This window comes from Bicyclus anynana, chromosome 2 (genome assembly GCF_947172395.1).
Source record: "Bicyclus anynana chromosome 2, ilBicAnyn1.1, whole genome shotgun sequence".
Taxonomy (NCBI): Eukaryota; Metazoa; Arthropoda; class Insecta; order Lepidoptera; family Nymphalidae; genus Bicyclus; species Bicyclus anynana.
The window spans coordinates 16,671,478-16,689,665 of NC_069084.1; the positions used below are offsets into that span (position 1 = coordinate 16,671,478).

Genomic DNA, 18,188 nt, shown 5'->3' on the forward strand with positions numbered 1-18,188 from the left:
TTTTCATTCACGGAATTTTCAGTTTTAACTCCGGACAGGACGTCGGTTATAGAAAACAGGATTTATTGATAAAAAATACCCGAGAGGAGATTATTTATAATACTTTAATTCAGCCAACTTCAAGTGAACGGCTGGCGTAGCGTCAGTAGTGTATATTATTTCATTAAACTCTAAGTATTAGCAAGTAGAACTATGTTGACGGACATGTACTATACATAACACGTAAATATCCGGAACTATCTTTAAAGATGACTGCGCCATTAATTCGACATAAACTTTAATAACGTTTACGAAAGTTTGAAAACAGTTTTATGCATCATAACGTATTAGCCGAGTCGCTTCTTGATACGTTACCCAAACATTTCGAAGCTTGACAAGGAATCCGCGTCTGTATATATTATAGAAAACGAGCTTGCTATGGCCAGACATACCTTATTGTATGAATGCACAGAATAAAGAATGGTTCAGTCTTTACAGGCAGCGTGGTGAAGTCGATGAAACCCATAAAAAAACAAATGTCACATGCCCATATACATCATTTGTATTTTAAAATTTAATACTAACAACAATTGCGTAAATTAAATAGTATATACTCAATAATAGCAATAAAAAATACTCCATCTTATTTCTTTAATATTCGTGAACAGCTTTTAAAATAATAAAAAAAATTAGACGCCGTTTTTCTTGAATGATGTTGAAAATTACTGATGCGGCGCTTCGTGTCATACTGACTCGAGAAAGTATTCGTTTTTGAATTTTGTTTTTGGAGCGGCTACGACACCGTCGTGTTCCATGCGCACCATCTGCCTATTATTCTTTATTATATAATGATTTATTTATTTTGCTATTATCCGCGAAAAGTCAACGAACCCATGCGACAATGTCACCCAGGTCCGACAAAATACTCTCTACGTACATTTCACCCCGAAACCGGAGCATCCTCAGGAGATGTTGACTCTACAACATGCAATTGCAAAGTCGACTTTTCGCGGATAATAGCAAAATAAATAAATCTATACTTCTATACTAATATTATAAAGAGGTAAAGTTTGTAAGTTTGTAAGTTTGTCACATTTTTTAAATGGGGTAATCTTCGGAACTACTGGTCCGATTTTAAAAATTCTTTCACCAGTAGAATGCTACATTATCGGGGAGTGCTATAGGCTATATTTTATATTGGTATCATATATATTAGCCGAGTTATCACAGTTTTTGTCATACAGGTCGGACTGAAAATCCTCTTAAACAGACTTATTCGCATGCGCTGCCTTAATTATTGTGTAAAATTGAAATTAATGTATAGAGACTTTATGTATCTTTAAAAGTTCTACAAAAAAGTCCGCGACACCATATATCTATCTTCTATATATTAGCAGATATAGTACCTTTTGTGTTTTAAAAATTATTAATTTTATATACTTAGGTTTACGTCATTATTTATACAACTAAACTTTAATCCTTATTAAAATAAATTATTTAATAATCACAAGGATATTATGGAGATAAGATTTGCCCTTTACAGTATGTTAATTACTTAAATAGTTTCGGAGATAATACAAAATTTCTAAAAGACGCAGAAATTCCGCTATATGATGTCGGGCGCTTTCATTTACGTAGTTCCCGTTCCCGTGTGAATATGGGGATCAAACATAGCCTATGACACTCGCAAATAACGCAGCTTTATATTGGTAAAACAATTTTCCAAATCGGTCCAGTAGATCCAGAGATTACTTCCTACAACCACACGAACTTTACCTCTTTATATTATTAGCATCGAAGTCTCTATTTCTCTTGGTCATACCACCACTCTCGAAGGACTGGACCGATTTTGCTAAGGGTAGGAGTAAGATAGAGAAGTTACAGGGTAGGGTAGGGTACGGGTAGGGAAGCGTAGGGGTAGTGTAGGGGTAGGGTAGGTTTAGGGCCTGGTTTAGGGTAGTGGTAGGGTAGGAGTAGAGGTAGGGTAGTGGTAGGGTAGAGGTACGGGTAGGATAGGGAAGTGGTAGGGTAGGGGTAGAATAGGCGTGAGATAGGTGTACGGGTGGGATAGGGGTAGGAAAGGGATAGGGTACGGGGAGGGTAGGGGTAGGATGGGGGTAGGGGTAGGATGGGGGTAGGGTGTAGGTAAGTTAGGGGTAGGTTTGGGGTAGGGTAGGGATAGGGTGGGGGTAGGGGTAGCGTAGATGTAGGGGTCGGGTAGGGTAGGGTTGGGGTAGGGTAGGGTAGGGGTAGTAGTAAAGTTGACATCGAAATTTACGCGGACGAAGTCGCGGGCGTCCGCTAGTCATTATATAATCATGATGAACTTCCGCAAAGTAACGCCTGCTTCTATCCAATATTATTCTTTAATCTGTGTAGTAATGCTGAAAGTTCGCCAGTCTATGCTTCTACCACGGTGAGTACGGTAACGAATTATATAGTTTGGACTGCGGGGGCTTTGGAAGGTAGGTTTCAAGAGTCCAGATCCGCAACCGTCTAAATATAAACAGTGTTTTTTTAATTTTCTTTGATATAATATGAGAAATCATGTCCCCAAACGTTAGTCATGTACTCGTAGCTTCACTGCAAGTTGCAACAGTTCGAAAAACTGATCAAAGATCAAAAGCTTTAAAGGTATCTAGCGAAGGTTTGCTATGAAGCTATCATGTCCCCAAACGTTAGTCATGTACAAGTTGCAACAGTTCGAAAAAGCGATCAAAGATCTAACTTTAAAGGTATCTAGCGAAGGTTTGCCATTAAGCTACGAGTCTGGCGATTGGAGACATTATTTCTCATGATATAAAGACCCTACAAAATATTGAAAAAAATGCGTTTGTACTTGACAATTTTTTTTCCCCATTCCAACTAGTCGGGTAAATGTTGTATTAGGAGAGGGTACGACAATAGTCCAGCGGGGCGGGGATCGAATTACCACCCCTCGGTGATGAGTTCGGCCGATCTTCCAAACCCACCAGGGCCCAAACTTCATAATCATATCTACTGTGTTAACGTCAGTGGTTTCCGCAATATTTTTGATTGGGCGCTTGATTTTCCAAAAAACGACAAAAAGCCCTTTTTTGGATGCTTTTTCAAATTCATGTAATGATTGAAAAAAATTTTTTTTTCAAAATTCAATTGCCAATCCTTGTAGAAAATTTATTCAAGTTTTTAAAACCAACCTCAAAATTTTTGTGCAATCATTGGTTGCTGAGATATTGGTAATCAAAGACAAAATGATCTTTTTCCATTCAAACATCGATATCTCAGCGAGAAATGCTCGTTTCGAGATTTAAAAAAAACGAAATTAAATCTGAATAAACAAGCTATCCGGTCCATATGGAGGTTGACTCGAAAAAATTTTTTCCACGTCCGTAGATTAAAAAAAAAAACCAAAAAAATTTCGAAAATTTTTTTTTCGGTGGTTTTCTTATGATTACTCGAAAAATATTTTAAAAAAAAATTTTTCAAACTCAGATCCAAAAACTAAACACTTAGAGCTACAATTTGCTTTTTATTTTTTTGCTGTACGACCATTTTTGTATAAGTTACAGCCTGTTGAAAATCCCCCAAAAATTTGGATATTTTTTCTGCTCCCTTAATTTTTGTGCATAGTTTATTATATAAGTATTTATATGTAGTATATAAATTAATATGATGAAAGCAGCTCTATCTTAGTACTCATAACAAGCTAAGATTTGGGGCTAGAAAGTGATGAGTGTATTCTCCGTATATATTTATTAAAACAAATGAGGAATGTCTGACTATGCATGCCCTCGTACTATTATGGAGTTATAAATTTTTAATTATCTACTATTAAAGATTTGTTTGATCAAACAAATTTTCGAGTCAACTGTAAACAATGCTTCAGTTGTGACGGATGCCTTTTGTAACTTTGAACTCAAGGATTCTCTGATCCATAGTTATAATGTATGGACGGTGATCTTTCCGATCCTTTCGAGAATATCTTTGATTTTCACGCACCGAAACATACTTAATATATAAATGCGAAAGTTTGTATGGATGTTTGTTAATTTTTCACGCAAAATCTGCTTGACTGAAATTTAGCATGGAAATAGATTTTCTTCCTGGGTTTAACACATTGCTACTTTTTATGTCCGAAAAATTAAAAAAAAAAGGTTTAGTGAAAAACCGAATTTAACGTGGACAAAGTCAAATGCATTACACGTTTTATTGACTAAGGAAATTTTGTTGCTTTTTCAGAAATTCTGGGGTCCACAAATCGACCCGCGGCTGGCGCAGTACCTCACCAACTTCCTGTTCGGCGCGGGGCAGCAGAAGTCTCCCACTGTCGACTTCAACAGGTTCGCCGAGCTCTACGTTTATAATGTACGAGGTGAGGTCCAAGCTAACTTGTCCTTGAATAAAATAGAAAATAACTACCAGACGCTCTTGACTTCGCCCGCGTGGAACGCTATTTAAAAACATGCATTTTGCAATTTTAATTAGCAGATAGAGTGTTTAGAAGGTGTAGGTTAATAATAATACAGGGTACTGGGAGCTTACGATCAATAAATAAAGACAACTTTGATCTCCTAATTTAGTTTTGTTTCCCAATGTTTAGGTACCGTAGAGGAGAGAATGATAGTGATCTACAACTGTCTCGGCATGGACTACAACGAGGATGTGGAACTGCCCTACCAACTGTTGAAAGAGGTATGTATAGATAATACTATGCTATAGAGGTGTTGATACTTCAACAAAAGGAGGTTCCTCCTGTATTACAATATTGTCAGAATTAGAATTTTGCGCAATTTAAATAGAACTGGTTTTTAAGTCCTAGACATTTGTGGTTGTTTGTATGTTTCTAATAATTTAAAATTCATAGAAACCATCTGATTTGCTTTCTTCTGTTCAAAAGAAAGGATGACACACACGGTAAAATTGTAAAACTTTTTTCAGAGTTTCTTGCTTTTAGAACTGGTGGCAGACTCTTTACATTTATATACAAGTCTACTTGAAAATATGTTTGATTTGATTTAATTTGTTCTTCCAGTACTGTGAAAGCATAGTATCGACGTACATGAAGATGCTGAAATCGTCGTCCTCGAAGCGTGTGCGTTCGTGGCAGGACAAGGGTTTCCGAGCGAGCGCCTCCAACGTGCAAGCTCTGGGGGAGGCGGTGGCCGCCACCGTGGGGGGAGACCTGGACTCCCCACAGCACCACTGTACAGCAGCACAGCTGTCTAAATGGTATGACCTTTAGCCTTTTTCCGCAGGTGTAGATATTGGTAAGACCTGGTCATTGTGCGTAGGTCCACTGATACTAGTTGCTCGCTGGACCACTGCAGCTAGACAAGTCAGCAAATTAATAGGCCGCCACCGTAGGAAGATTCCTGGACTCTTCACATCAACATTGTACTGCTGCACAGCTCTGTGGTATACTCTGCTTTCTTATGGGCATTTCATCACAGACTTTGTACGAGTATTAGGTACGCTGATACTCCCGCTAGATTATTCTAAACGAGCGCCTCAAACGCGTTAGCGCTTGGGGAGTCGGTGGCTACCGTCGTGGGGGGAGACCTTGAGACCACACAGCAGCACTGTACTGCTGCCCAGTTATGTAATAGCCTTCTTTTCCTGAGCGAGGTTTTCCTCGAACAAGGCTGTTGTGCCTGTATACATAGATACTAGCTTTCTCCATTAACCAATAATCTAACAATGCAATATTATGATTGCAGGTTGCAAACTAACGTCCTGCTGCGGCAGCTGGCCGAGCTGGTGTACGTGAACCTGTACGGCATCAACAAGAAGCCCGGCGACGAGAGCCCCGCGCCGCTGCCGCCCGCCGCGCCCTCGCTGCTGCCCGCTGCCGACGGTGAGTTCACTCCAACGTTCTGCTGCGGCAGCTGGCCGAGCTGGTGTACGTGAACCTGTACGGCATCAACAAGAAGCCCGGCGACGAGAGCCCCGCGCCGCTGCCGCCCGCCGCGCCCTCGCTGCTGCCCGCTGCCGACGGTGAGTTCACTCCAACGTTCTGCTGCGGCAGCTGGCCGAGCTGGTGTACGTGAACCTGTACGGCATCAACAAGAAGCCCGGCGACGAGAGCCCCGCGCCGCTGCCGCCCGCCGCGCCCTCGCTGCTGCCCGCTGCCGACGGTGAGTTCACTCCAACGTTCTGCTGCGGCAGCTGGCCGAGCTGGTGTACGTGAACCTGTACGGCATCAACAAGAAGCCCGGCGACGAGAGCCCCGCGCCGCTGCCGCCCGCCGCGCCCTCGCTGCTGCCCGCTGCCGACGGTGAGTTCACTCCAACGTTCTGCTGCGGCAGCTGGCCGAGCTGGTGTACGTGAACCTGTACGGCATCAACAAGAAGCCCGGCGACGAGAGCCCCGCGCCGCTGCCGCCCGCCGCGCCCTCGCTGCTGCCCGCTGCCGACGGTGAGTTCACTCCAACGTTCTGCTGCGGCAGCTGGCCGAGCTGGTGTACGTGAACCTGTACGGCATCAACAAGAAGCCCGGCGACGAGAGCCCCGCGCCGCTGCCGCCCGCCGCGCCCTCGCTGCTGCCCGCTGCCGACGGTGAGTTCACCACTCCAACGTTCTGCTGCGGCAGCTGGCCGAGCTGGTGTACGTGAACCTGTACGGCATCAACAAGAAGCCCGGCGACGAGAGCCCCGCGCCGCTGCCGCCCGCCGCGCCCTCGCTGCTGCCCGCTGCCGACGGTGAGTTCACTCCAACGTTCTGCTGCGGCAGCTGGCCGAGCTGGTGTACGTGAACCTGTACGGCATCAACAAGAAGTCCGGCGACGAGAGCCCCGCGCCGCTGCCGCCCGCCGCGCCCTCGCTGCTGCCCGCTGCCGACGGTGAGTTCACTCCAACGTTCTGCTGCGGCAGCTGGCCGAGCTGGTGTACGTGAACCTGTACGGCATCAACAAGAAGCCCGGCGACGAGAGCCCCGCGCCGCTGCCGCCCGCCGCGCCCTCGCTGCTGCCCGCTGCCGACGGTGAGTTCACTCCAACGTTCTGCTGCGGCAGCTGGATAGTTAATCCAGAACAGCCAATAAGCAATATTAAAGCAGCTCGGATTTGAGACAACAATTACCTTTCAGCTAAATTAGATGAAAGTGTCATAAAGACGTTGAAGCTTTAGTTTGGGTTGTCACATTCGGCTGACCCCTGTTCTTTATTTAGGGATTACAACAGTTTGGTTTAAAATTTAGCAAGCTTTCGGAACTTTACAAAGAACTTTTTTTGTAGAAAATCTAGGCCCTTTTTTATTTTTTAGTAATTGCTTATAATTTTTGAAAATATTTGCGAGCGTAACTGGACATTTAAAATGAATGAATAAAACACTTGATGTCTATACTATAGTATATGTCCACCACTGTATATACGCCAAAAACATAGTTCACTTCGCCGATGTGAACACTCATAAAGGGATCTGCCCCCGTCTGTAAAGTTCCAGCGCTGTGACATTCATTTCCTGAACATCGTTATTAGCGAATTTTTAATTTTGGAATCCTACAAAGTTCAAATTCGAATGAGACGTGTTATAGGTGAAAAGTTCGTCGATGAGCGTAAAATAGTAGAATGGCACCCCTTGTCTGGCAGGTCTGGAGGCGATGCCCGACTACCCGGCCGTCATCGACCTGTCGCACATCGTGTGGGTGAACAGCCACCTGCCGCACAAGTACCAGCACAAGTGGCGCTTCCTCTTCTCCACCAACATCCACGGGGAATCCTTCTCCACTATGACCGGTGAATATACTTCTCCATAAGTATTTTTATAGCTTGACAAGTTTGTTGATGACATTTCTATAGTATACGGGGAAAGTATGACTGAGTAGAAAAATAAAAATCTTCACCACGTTGCAGTAAAAAAAAATACTCATTTATACCATTAAGCACCGACTGCTAAAAATACTTGTGGCGCCGGCCATACAGTTCTTTGTATTTCTGACATAATTAACAATTATGCTTATCGTTGATTTTGTAATTATTGCCAAATTCAAGTAGTCCTCTCGTTGCATAGCTTATGATTGTATTTCTGATATCAGTTATGCATTTCGTTGATTTTTTAAATTGTGGTTAATGCCAGACCTCCCAAAACCACAAAGGTGGACACAGCGCAGGACACTGCTGACGCTGTGTCTCAAGCATTACTGTCTCTATCCGACCCTTCATCTAACAGTCAAGCGAACGCTTCTTCTTATCGAGTTTCTTTTGGTATATTTAGTCAACGGTTAAAAGTTCCACATTACACATGGTGGTAATATCGTGAGCAAGTTAGAAGAGTTTCGATATTTTTTACTTTTCATCTTTCACCCTTATGTCAAATCAAATCAAATCAAATCATTTATTTGCTAGAATGTGACACGTTTTGATGTAAAATTATTGAGTTACCTAGACATTCACAAGACGCTGATATATTTTTTGTGGAACACTAGTAATATCAACTATCAAGTGATTTTCTACGTTACTTTCTCCAGGTCGAATCATAGACCAGGGTCCGTCAGTGATTATCGTCGAGGACTCCTCGGGGTACATCTTCGGGGGCTTCGCCACAGCGGCGTGGGGCTTCGGGCCCAACTTCACGGGCACGGACGAGGCGTTCCTGTTCACGTGTGCGCCCAAGATGCGCGTGTACCCCGCCACCAGCTACAACGACCACTACCAGTACCTGAACCATCACACCAAGACGCTGCCCAATGGCCTGGTAAGTGTACAATTGGACTATACTACCAAAAACAGAAAGCAATATTTTTAGACGAAACAGAAACTGAAAGAAAATCTTCGTCGTTAACAGTTATTTATACAAGGTCACTAGGGCTGATAGTAGCGATCATTAGCTATCAATTTGAATTGGGTTATATGGGGCAAAAATAAGAGAAAATCCTCATTTTTTCGAAATCGGTGCATTTTTACGATTATTATGGACCTACGTCATTAAATCGTACCATTTTGTATGGGGCGCTTTTCAAGGATCCACGGTAGCTCCGAAAGTAATGATCGCAGATACCCTGTTACTTTTACAAAATTGCTTTACTAATTAGCATACTCCTAATTTATATACAAATAAGAAAAACTGTCCCTATCCATATTAGTTTATGCCCAATGACTATGTCTACCCACAAGCACTTGGAAACTTTAAGACATATCAGTAAGTTTCATTGTTCTTTACTATCAATCTATTAAATTATACAACAAATCAATCGACAAAATGTCATCTACTTATACCTATGATACAAAATACAAATTTCGGTGTTTACTGGTGGATATCATCTACATATAGTATGTATATGAAATTTTGGCAGTTGGTATTTGTTAATTTAATAGGTTGAATAAAGACCTAAATAGTGAATAAGCTAACAGGTCTTTTGTGACAATATTTAGACAAGTAACACGTGTTTGTTCCCCAGCTGATGGGAGGCCAGTTCCAGTTCGGTGGTATCTGGGTGAACGCGGAACCCTTTGGTGAGGGCGCCTCCGCTGAGTCCTGCAGCACTTTCCGGGGGTTAGTACATGTAGTTTAAAAAAAACTTTTACTATAACGATTCAATCAATACATCTATATATATAAAAATGAACTGTTGTTCGTTAGTCTCGCTAAAACTCGAGAACGGCTGAACGGATTTATCTTATCTTGGTCTTAAAATGTTCGTGGGGGTATAGGGAAGGTTTAAAAGGTGAGAAAATATAGAATAATTGCCGGAAAAACCATAAAAATAACCCTTTTCTACTTCCCATACAAACGTTTAAGAGTCAATTATAGATCTTAAGGGTAGGGGGTAGGGTAGGGGTAGGAGTGGGGTAGGGATAGGGAAGAATTGCACATAAGTCAAAGTGAAGCTACACGGGTCCGCTAGTATGAATATAAAATTGAAGTGTTTGTCTGTGATTTCATGATAACTGAATTGTCTCAAGTGCTATACTCGTAGTTATTTATATGATACTGAAACACAACCAAACTTTTTTAATATTGTTGTTTGTCTGTCTGTCTGTTTGTCCGTGCTAATCTAGGGAATGGTTGAACCGACTTAAATGTAACTATCACTGGCAGATAGAGGAGGTCATTGAACAACATAAATATTTTGTTATAAAATGACTGTTTTTCTTTATCACAATTGAAACTATTTGTTACGTTTATTTAATCCTCTACATTACTTATAAGAATGCGGATTGGTATGCAGGTTTCCTTGCGATGTTTTCTTATACCGTCTGAGACACGTGATATTTAATTTCTTAAAATGCATACAACTGATAAGTTAGGCCAGTGGTGGTGGATTGGCATAAACCCTCTCATTCTAAGTGGAGACTCGAGGTCAGCAGTAAGCCGAATATGGGTTAATAACGATTATATAATAATTTGTATCCGCTAGGTATCGCCGCCTCAGCAAAGAGCCGTCATTCAGAATCCGCAGTCTAGAAGTGTGGGGCGTCGGGGACAAGCCGGCATTGGACAAAGACGACGTAAGCTCTTATACTACTTGCATTTTAATTGTATTAATCTAGTTGACACTTTTTAAAAATGTTCATTATCGTTTTTGTCGTTTTCTTCTTAAATTATTCATTATTGTTCCTCTAGATTGAAAAAATCATCATATTTTTTAAGACATGACTACATAAAAATTTAAATTTTTAAATATTTTTTTTTACAATACGGTCTAAAACGCTGTCGGCCATGATGTTCTAGATTTTAACAGTTTCATGACGTCCCGTAAACACTAAACCTTAGCCAAACTGAGTGTTTGACAAAATTATTAATTAATAATTAGTTTAGCGTTTATTCCATAAGTGACATAAAATAACATAGTGACGTCCCAAAATGGAGGTCAGCGTTTTTGACGTTTGGAAAAATTTATTTTTAAATTGAGTTTTTTATGAAATCAGACCCTTATTCCATGTACCACACGAAATCAATATTGTTTGTATTAAATTTAATACGAGTAGGTGACCTTATTATAAGATCTCCTCAAATACCTAAAATCCAGTATGCCTATACTATCCATTCTCCTATATACCATATATACTCAGAGGCACAATTATCCGCCCCACTTTAAAATGATGCGAGTATATTAAAGTGGACGGATAATTGTGCCTGTGAGTATACATTATATCCTAACCCCTTAATATCCTAACCCCCCCCCCCCCCCGAATTCCAGTCCTCCCACAAGCCGATAGTGTCGGAGGGCGCCAGCGTGCTGGACTCGTCCGAACGTAACTTCATGCAACTGATGGGCATGCCGCCGGTCAGCGACGGGTTGAGAGACAAGTCCGATTAGGAACTGTAAAATGATCTTTCAGCTATTGTTGTTAGTAAAATAATCATATTTTAAACGCACAGAACCTTACTTTTAGAACCTTAGACCATTAATAATTGTGTATCGCGAGTCAAATTTATAGTTGTGTGTAGTGTATGGACACAGAATATACTAAATGGTGTTAAATGTTTTCGATGTGTGAGTTTACCTCGTCCCCCTCAAAAAACGACAGACTTTTTTTGTTGGTGAATTTGGGTGCGAAGCAAGTCCATTCTTATTAATGGTCTAAGTTTAGACAGGATTAGGCGACGAAATAAGATTCTCACTCAACAAAATGCGTTAACGATATGTCTATTTAATTAAAGAGAGATTTATTGTCAACCTCTTTCGTTGCGAAGGGACTAAAGTGAGAGAGAGAGATACCTACTGAAACTGCTTACTCCACAACGTTCAATGTGATAGATATGAAAGCTTATTTGGCCGATCGTTTGTTGTTATAATTGAGGGAATTACCGAATGACCGACTTTATGTTTATTGGAAAAGTATGGGCCAATAACTACTACAATCTATGTGTTTTTTAATTCTTTACAAGTTACTCCTTGACTGCAATCTCACCTGATGGTAAGCGATGATGCAATCTAAGATGAAAGCGGAATAACTTGTTAGGAGGAGGATGAAAATCCATACCTTTGCCGTCAAATGTAATGCCGGTGTAATACCGTGTGTTGATGATGATGATGATAGTGATGATGATGATGATGCTGTTGATGATGGCATTCTGGTTTCAGGATGAACGCGACATGAGCATCCTGGACACGAACCCCGAAGCGAAGGCCATCCTGGACATGGCAGGTCGCACGCGCCACAGTGAGGGGCTCAGGGAAGATCCGCCGCTATAAGCGTGAGTATATCTAAATATTAGGTACATATTAAATACCTATTAATGTTGCTGACCTATTAAACTTCTCCTATATATAGATTTGACTTGATGTTAACATGAAATATCTATCTTACTAGTACGTCCAAAATGCACGCAAAAATGCATGGAGGACTTTTATAAACGTGTATTGTTGAAGGGAGTTTTCCAGTTGTACAATTTGTATGTATATTGTATAGTGCCTATCTTATTTAAAAACCACTTAACGTTTTTGTTTGTTTAAAAAAAAGGATCGTCAACGGATATCCAAGCTATAAAGTACTAGCTGCTCCCTTCAGTTTGATCCTCGTGGATCCCATTTATCGACTATCGGGATCAAAAGAAGTAAATATTATATAATAGAAATGAGTCCTCGCCTGCGCCAATCAAGGGTTTTAGGTATGACGACAGAAGGGAGCGAGAGGTCGTTCTCTAAGAGCCTGTCCAGATGAGGCGTTTTAGACGCGAGACACACTCGCGAGTACCCGAGATACTAGAGCTACTAATGTCCCGTCCAGATGCCTACGCGCGTTTCCTCACTCGCACGTAAAACGAGTGCAATGAGCGCGACTCTCGACTCGCACGTTTCACGCGCGAGTGAGATACTCAGGCGCCATTGCTGCGTCCAGTAGGTGCTACGCGCGTATCTGTTGCGAGGGGACGTATTTAGAAATTTAAATGGAGCGTGATAACTTCGACACGGAACTTTTTATTGACGAAGTTGAAAAAGGAGTAGCCATATGGAATCACGTGATTATTCCAATATTCATGAAATGCAGGAACTGGGAAAAAAATGTCGAAATTTTTTGTGAAGCTGGTGATTCCGTGTGGTGAATTGGATGCACGTTAAATCGTCGACGTTCTCTTCGTTTACCATGTTTTCATCAATGGTATGCGAGCCACAACACAACCGCTGTTTCCGAGTCCATCTTTGTACTGACTGGATCTCTCCCTGCTTAGAAAAGTGCGCAATACGCGGTATCTGGACGCAATGGAAATTGAAACGCGCGAGTCGATTCGCGCGTAATACGCCTTATCTGGACAGGCTCTAAGAGTCGCACGTGTGGCTGTCCACACTCCCTCTCTGTCGTCACACCCCGCACCCCTGTAAACCTTTATTTTTCGTTTTAATTTTCAGGTGACACGCAGCGCAGTTTACGGGTTATTTTCGAGAAAAATATCAATGTACGAATATCGTACAGTGCATAGCACATCTCTTCCATAAATGACTAGTCATACTATATTGATATGAAATTGTCGTCCAAATACTAATTGTATACATTTATTTAAATTTTATTGGTACGGATGATAAGTACTGTCTATGGAGTGATTTAAAGAGAACCGTCTTATGTGTGGGATTTAGGTAACATGATTTTTATGTAATTATGGAGGGTAGAACTGTAAGATAGCTGCGTCGCTGTGTTTAGAAAATATTAATTCATATCATATTGTTATGTAGTTTTGCATTTAAATCATTATTTTCAAAGAGGTGTAAATCTTAGGGCTGCATATCCACCAGAGCGGAGTTAGGAAGCGTAGGGGAGAAACGGATTAATGCGGAGCGGAGTTGCGTACTGTCTGTCCACCGGAGCGGAGCGAGGGTGCGGAGCGGAGTTGCAGACTATGTTAAATAAATAAATGTTAAATTGAATTGACAAAGTGTGCTCAACTCCGCTCCGCATTAGTCCATCTCTCCGCTATGCTTCCTCGCTCCGTTCTGGTGGATAGGCAGCCTTAAAGGGGTCAAATATTTATTTAATAAATTAATTAATATTTACGAGTATGCACTTATCGCCACTCGGAGATTGTTTTAGCGTGTAAATATATTTCCAACTTTATTTCAACACTGGCAAAGTCAAATTTATCAATTCTTATAACAATGACGTAGCCAAGATTTACGTATTTTAATGCAAGGATAGATAAAGGCGTGTGTTACATGGATAGTCGGAATTATTTTAATTACTTTGTATGAAAACATGAAAAGTTTTAATTTATTAAATAAAAAATAATCGTTATGCAGTTCGGCTCCTATAAGTGGACTCATCAACACCTTGAAGTTATGGGGAATACTCCCGAGGTCCCGAGCATCCTGTATATCATCATTAACCACCTAAGATGTTTTTTCGTCAAAATATTCGAATGTATTTGCTGTATAATATACATATTGAATTGTATTTTACTTATTTATATTGACATAATATATTTTATGTAGGTATATGCGCTAGTCGTTTCGTTTTAGGTTTTAAATTTCGATATATTCCACGAATATTTACACGAAGCGATGACCGTTTTGAAGCTAATGATGATTGTGATGATTTGTAAAAAAAATAAGCTAGTTTTGTGAAATATTATATTATTGATTGAATCTTGTAATTTTAGGACAAAGTTTGTTGTGGATCTCGTAGATATGTACGAAAAATATAAATATTGGCGTATGGCGTGACGTCATATGGCCAATGTCATCTATCTGATAAACACTAATAGGCCGTATGACAGGTAATCGCTTAGTGTGTGCTGTATATCAAACCAAAACGTAAGTGCCAAGGGATTTTGAAGCTTATATATTATGTATATAGGATAGGTAGTATATTTATTGTGATTGCATGAATTTCGCACAAATCTCGATGTCGCCACATTCCCGAAACAAATGATACTAACCGGCAAAACAATGTCGATAGCTTTTGTGATAGCTTTTTTACTGTTTGTGTCGCTAATTGTTGTAATAATAATTAATTTACTAGATATTTTGTATTCATTATAATTTATTAAACATTGTGCGTCAAATAGAATGAAGAGACTCGAAAATAAATATTGTGAAAGTGAAGTGCTTTTAAATAGAACTTTAGAAATGGTTCTTCATTGCTGATTCACACTCATCATTATAAACCCATATTCGGCTCACTGCTGAGCTCGAGTCTCCTCGCAGAATGAGAGGGCTTAGGCCAATAGTCCACTACGCTGGCCCAGTGTGGATTGGCAGATTTCGAACACGCAGAGAATTAAGAAATTTCTCAGGTAATGCAGGTTTCTTCACGATGTTTTCCTTCACCATTTGAGACACGTGATATTTAATTTCTTAAAATGGACACTACTGAAAAGTTGTAGGTGCATGCCCCGGACCGGATTCGAACCCACACCTTCCGCAATCAGAAGCAGAGGTCATATCCACTGGGTTATCACGACTCTCAATTTCATTTCAAGATTCTCACTCAGAAGATACTTAATCTTCCCACTGTCAATCAGGAATTAATGTCATAATCAGAATTTATTACTGATCTTACTTCATATTTGGCGCACAAATAATGAAAGTGCACTTTGCTAACGTGTATAAGTATATTAAGATGTACAAAATAATATTTATTTAATTTATTGCGATGTGATATTGTAATTTTCGAATATATAGTTTGTCCAAATAAGTGTAAAAAATGAACAAATGTATTTTCTTGTTGATAGTGCTATTTTATGGATTATTAAAATACAAAAAGAGTTAGAAGCTTCAATAGTTCGATCCTCGCCCCATTGCACTATTGTCGTACCCACTCCTTATACAGTCTTTCCCGACTAGTTGGAGGGAATGGGATTTTGGGGAGGGAAAAAAAATATTGAGTGAAACGAATATCTTAGCTTTCCATGGATTCACCGTGCGCGTGCCGGGTCCATCGCGTGGCAGGAAGAAAAATTCCGAGCAGAGTCCTGGACTTGTGACCAATGAGCGTAGGGTTAAAGAATTCTTTGACAACCGATTAACACTCCCCTTCTCCGGTCGTTATGATTTTTACGTAGAGAACGTTGTCTAAGGGTGGCCGCTCACTGGCAATTTTTAGTTGGCCGACTATTGAGCAACTAAGTTGCCAACGCTTACAACTTAGTTGCGCAACTTTTTAATTTTTATGGGTAGTGGCACCAAAACCGACCCCGTGACCGGACCCCAATATATAAAAACGGTTGTGCTAAAATCCCGAAAATAAAATAATACGCTACTTACACGTACGCAATATTTTTACCCACACATAACAATGTTTTCACTATAAGTGTAAATACAAACTTAGGGACATTATTTTTCAACTTTTAAGCAGATAAAAACTAAATTTCTACTTTTTATTCCTTAGCTTTTTCGGTTAATAATAATCATAGGACATAGTTTATAGACTAGTATATAAATGATAAAATTATTAGAGTTCGTTCATAATTAGGACTCAGTGTTCAACTACTGTGGTAAATCCCCAAACTTGGCAATCAAATTACTCTTTTTATAACTTATCGGGAACTAGGACTTTTCCATTTCATTTGGTCAAATCTTAATTATATATGGAATTATTTAGTAAACTCAATAAACGTCATTGTCATGAAATATTTGTCTTACATGCATTTAAAGTTGGCCAAAACGCTTAAACGTTCATCTTTTGGTGTCACTACCCTAATCGAAAGTAATCCCTACTCTGATACGATCGGCGTCCAATTTATTAGTTGCGGCGATTTAGTCGCTGTAAATGTGCGTGCTGTCGTATATCGCTATACCTGTTAGTATACTTGGCAACTTAGTCGGCCGACTAAAAGTTGCCAGTGAGTGGGGGCTCTTAGGCTTTTAGTCGAAGGTTCTTTTTTATCAGTGGCGTTAAGTTGCAGACAAATCTGAGACTACATTTTTGTAAACTATTTTGAATAGGTATCTAGTTCCACTTGTAGAACTTGTACTGCTTCATAAAATGATATAAACATATATTTATTCATACAATAGATAATTATTAAATAATTGTAAAGAAAGATAACCGAATTAGTTCATTTATTTTTATTTATTTAATTTAAACTTTGGAAAATACACAGACCAAAACGTAGATATCAAAAATTAAAAAACGATAATGTATCTATCGTTTTTCTAATTTTTGATATCTATTTGATTCTAAGATTGAGAAAAGCCAAAAACTAAATTAATAGTCATCTTTGTAAATAAAATCTTGTAGATAGTATAAATTTTGGATCTAGAAATTTACATTTTGGAGATTTGTGGACATTAACCAAATTATATCAAATGTATTTTCATTACCCGACTACAAGAAGGGTTATTATAACAGCCAATTGACAGTTTCGCAGCGCAGAAGTCGCGGCATAATCTATGTCAGAGATAGCGAACCTTCGATATGTTGTGAACCTCTCTTTACTCAGTCGAAAAAATTTTTTTTAACATTACATCTGCTTCGGTGGACTTTTTATCACCTGAAATTCCTGAATTATGTACATTAGGAAGGCTGACTAAGTCGTGAAATAAAATCATATTTTTAGGTGTATTCAAAGGTGCGCCATCTCTGACCTTATTCATTGCGACTTTGCGACAGTCGCGTAGTCGAGTAGTCGCGGCGTCATGGTCGTGTATATTTGTTAAATACGAGAAGGTACGTCTACGACGATAAGCAGCACTAATTGTAACGACATTTTTATTACTCGACAGTGTGAGTTTCAAATCAGTCTTCATCTGTCTTTGTCTTATATCATACTATAGAATATAGATAAAGAGAGATAAAGACGAATTTAAAACTCGTTCTGTCGAGTTATCGTTACAGAATTGTGCCTTAAAAGCCGCTGTAAAAGCGCTTTCAAATTCTGACATTTATATTATGAATTCTACCAAGACGTCGTAATCATCCTATATTATTTATTAAAATTAAATTTTGAATTGTTCATAAAATATACCTACATATGAATAATTATACTATCAGTTGTATTGCTGTGAATTTTAAACATATTAATTATAAATGTAAATAAACATATTGAAATGAAGAAATATAGTTTCATTTTATATCCTATGTTAACATATAATATCTATCTAGATTTAAATAAATTTAAACTTTAATTTATTTAAAAATAAAATTTATTAGGGAGTCTTATTTCTATTATCATCATTGTTTTACATAGTTCATGCTTAACAAAGAATACTTAGGTAAACACATATCACACTTTGATAGGGTTCTTATTTAATTATCTAAGTAAGATATACCAACACCAAATCTTCTGTTAATCAGTCTCCACATTATTTTATTTTTTGCCTATACGACCACCGATGCTTTACTAATACTCTTTT

General features: G+C 39.5%; 2 protein-coding genes across 2 annotated transcripts in view; both read left to right on the plus strand.

Annotated features, from left to right (window-relative positions):
- Positions 1–4,077: 4,077 nt before the first annotated feature.
- Positions 4,078–17,891, plus strand: LOC112050258 (MTOR-associated protein MEAK7; the record flags this gene model as incomplete). Its single annotated transcript, XM_052885514.1, has 10 exons — positions 4,078–4,333; positions 4,562–4,653; positions 4,994–5,190; positions 5,679–5,815; positions 7,546–7,692; positions 8,424–8,650; positions 9,354–9,448; positions 10,314–10,404; positions 11,985–12,097; positions 13,251–17,891. Coding segments are annotated over 9 exons (1,353 nt in total), but the record flags the coding sequence as incomplete, so codon positions are not given.
- Positions 10,294–18,188, plus strand: part of LOC112050248 (phosphatidylinositol-3-phosphatase SAC1) — a 260,117-nt gene continuing 252,222 nt past the window's right edge. The window contains exon 1 of the mRNA XM_052888207.1: positions 10,294–10,306. The gene's annotated coding sequence lies outside the window, so the exon portion shown is untranslated. The remainder of the gene's footprint in view (positions 10,307–18,188) is intronic.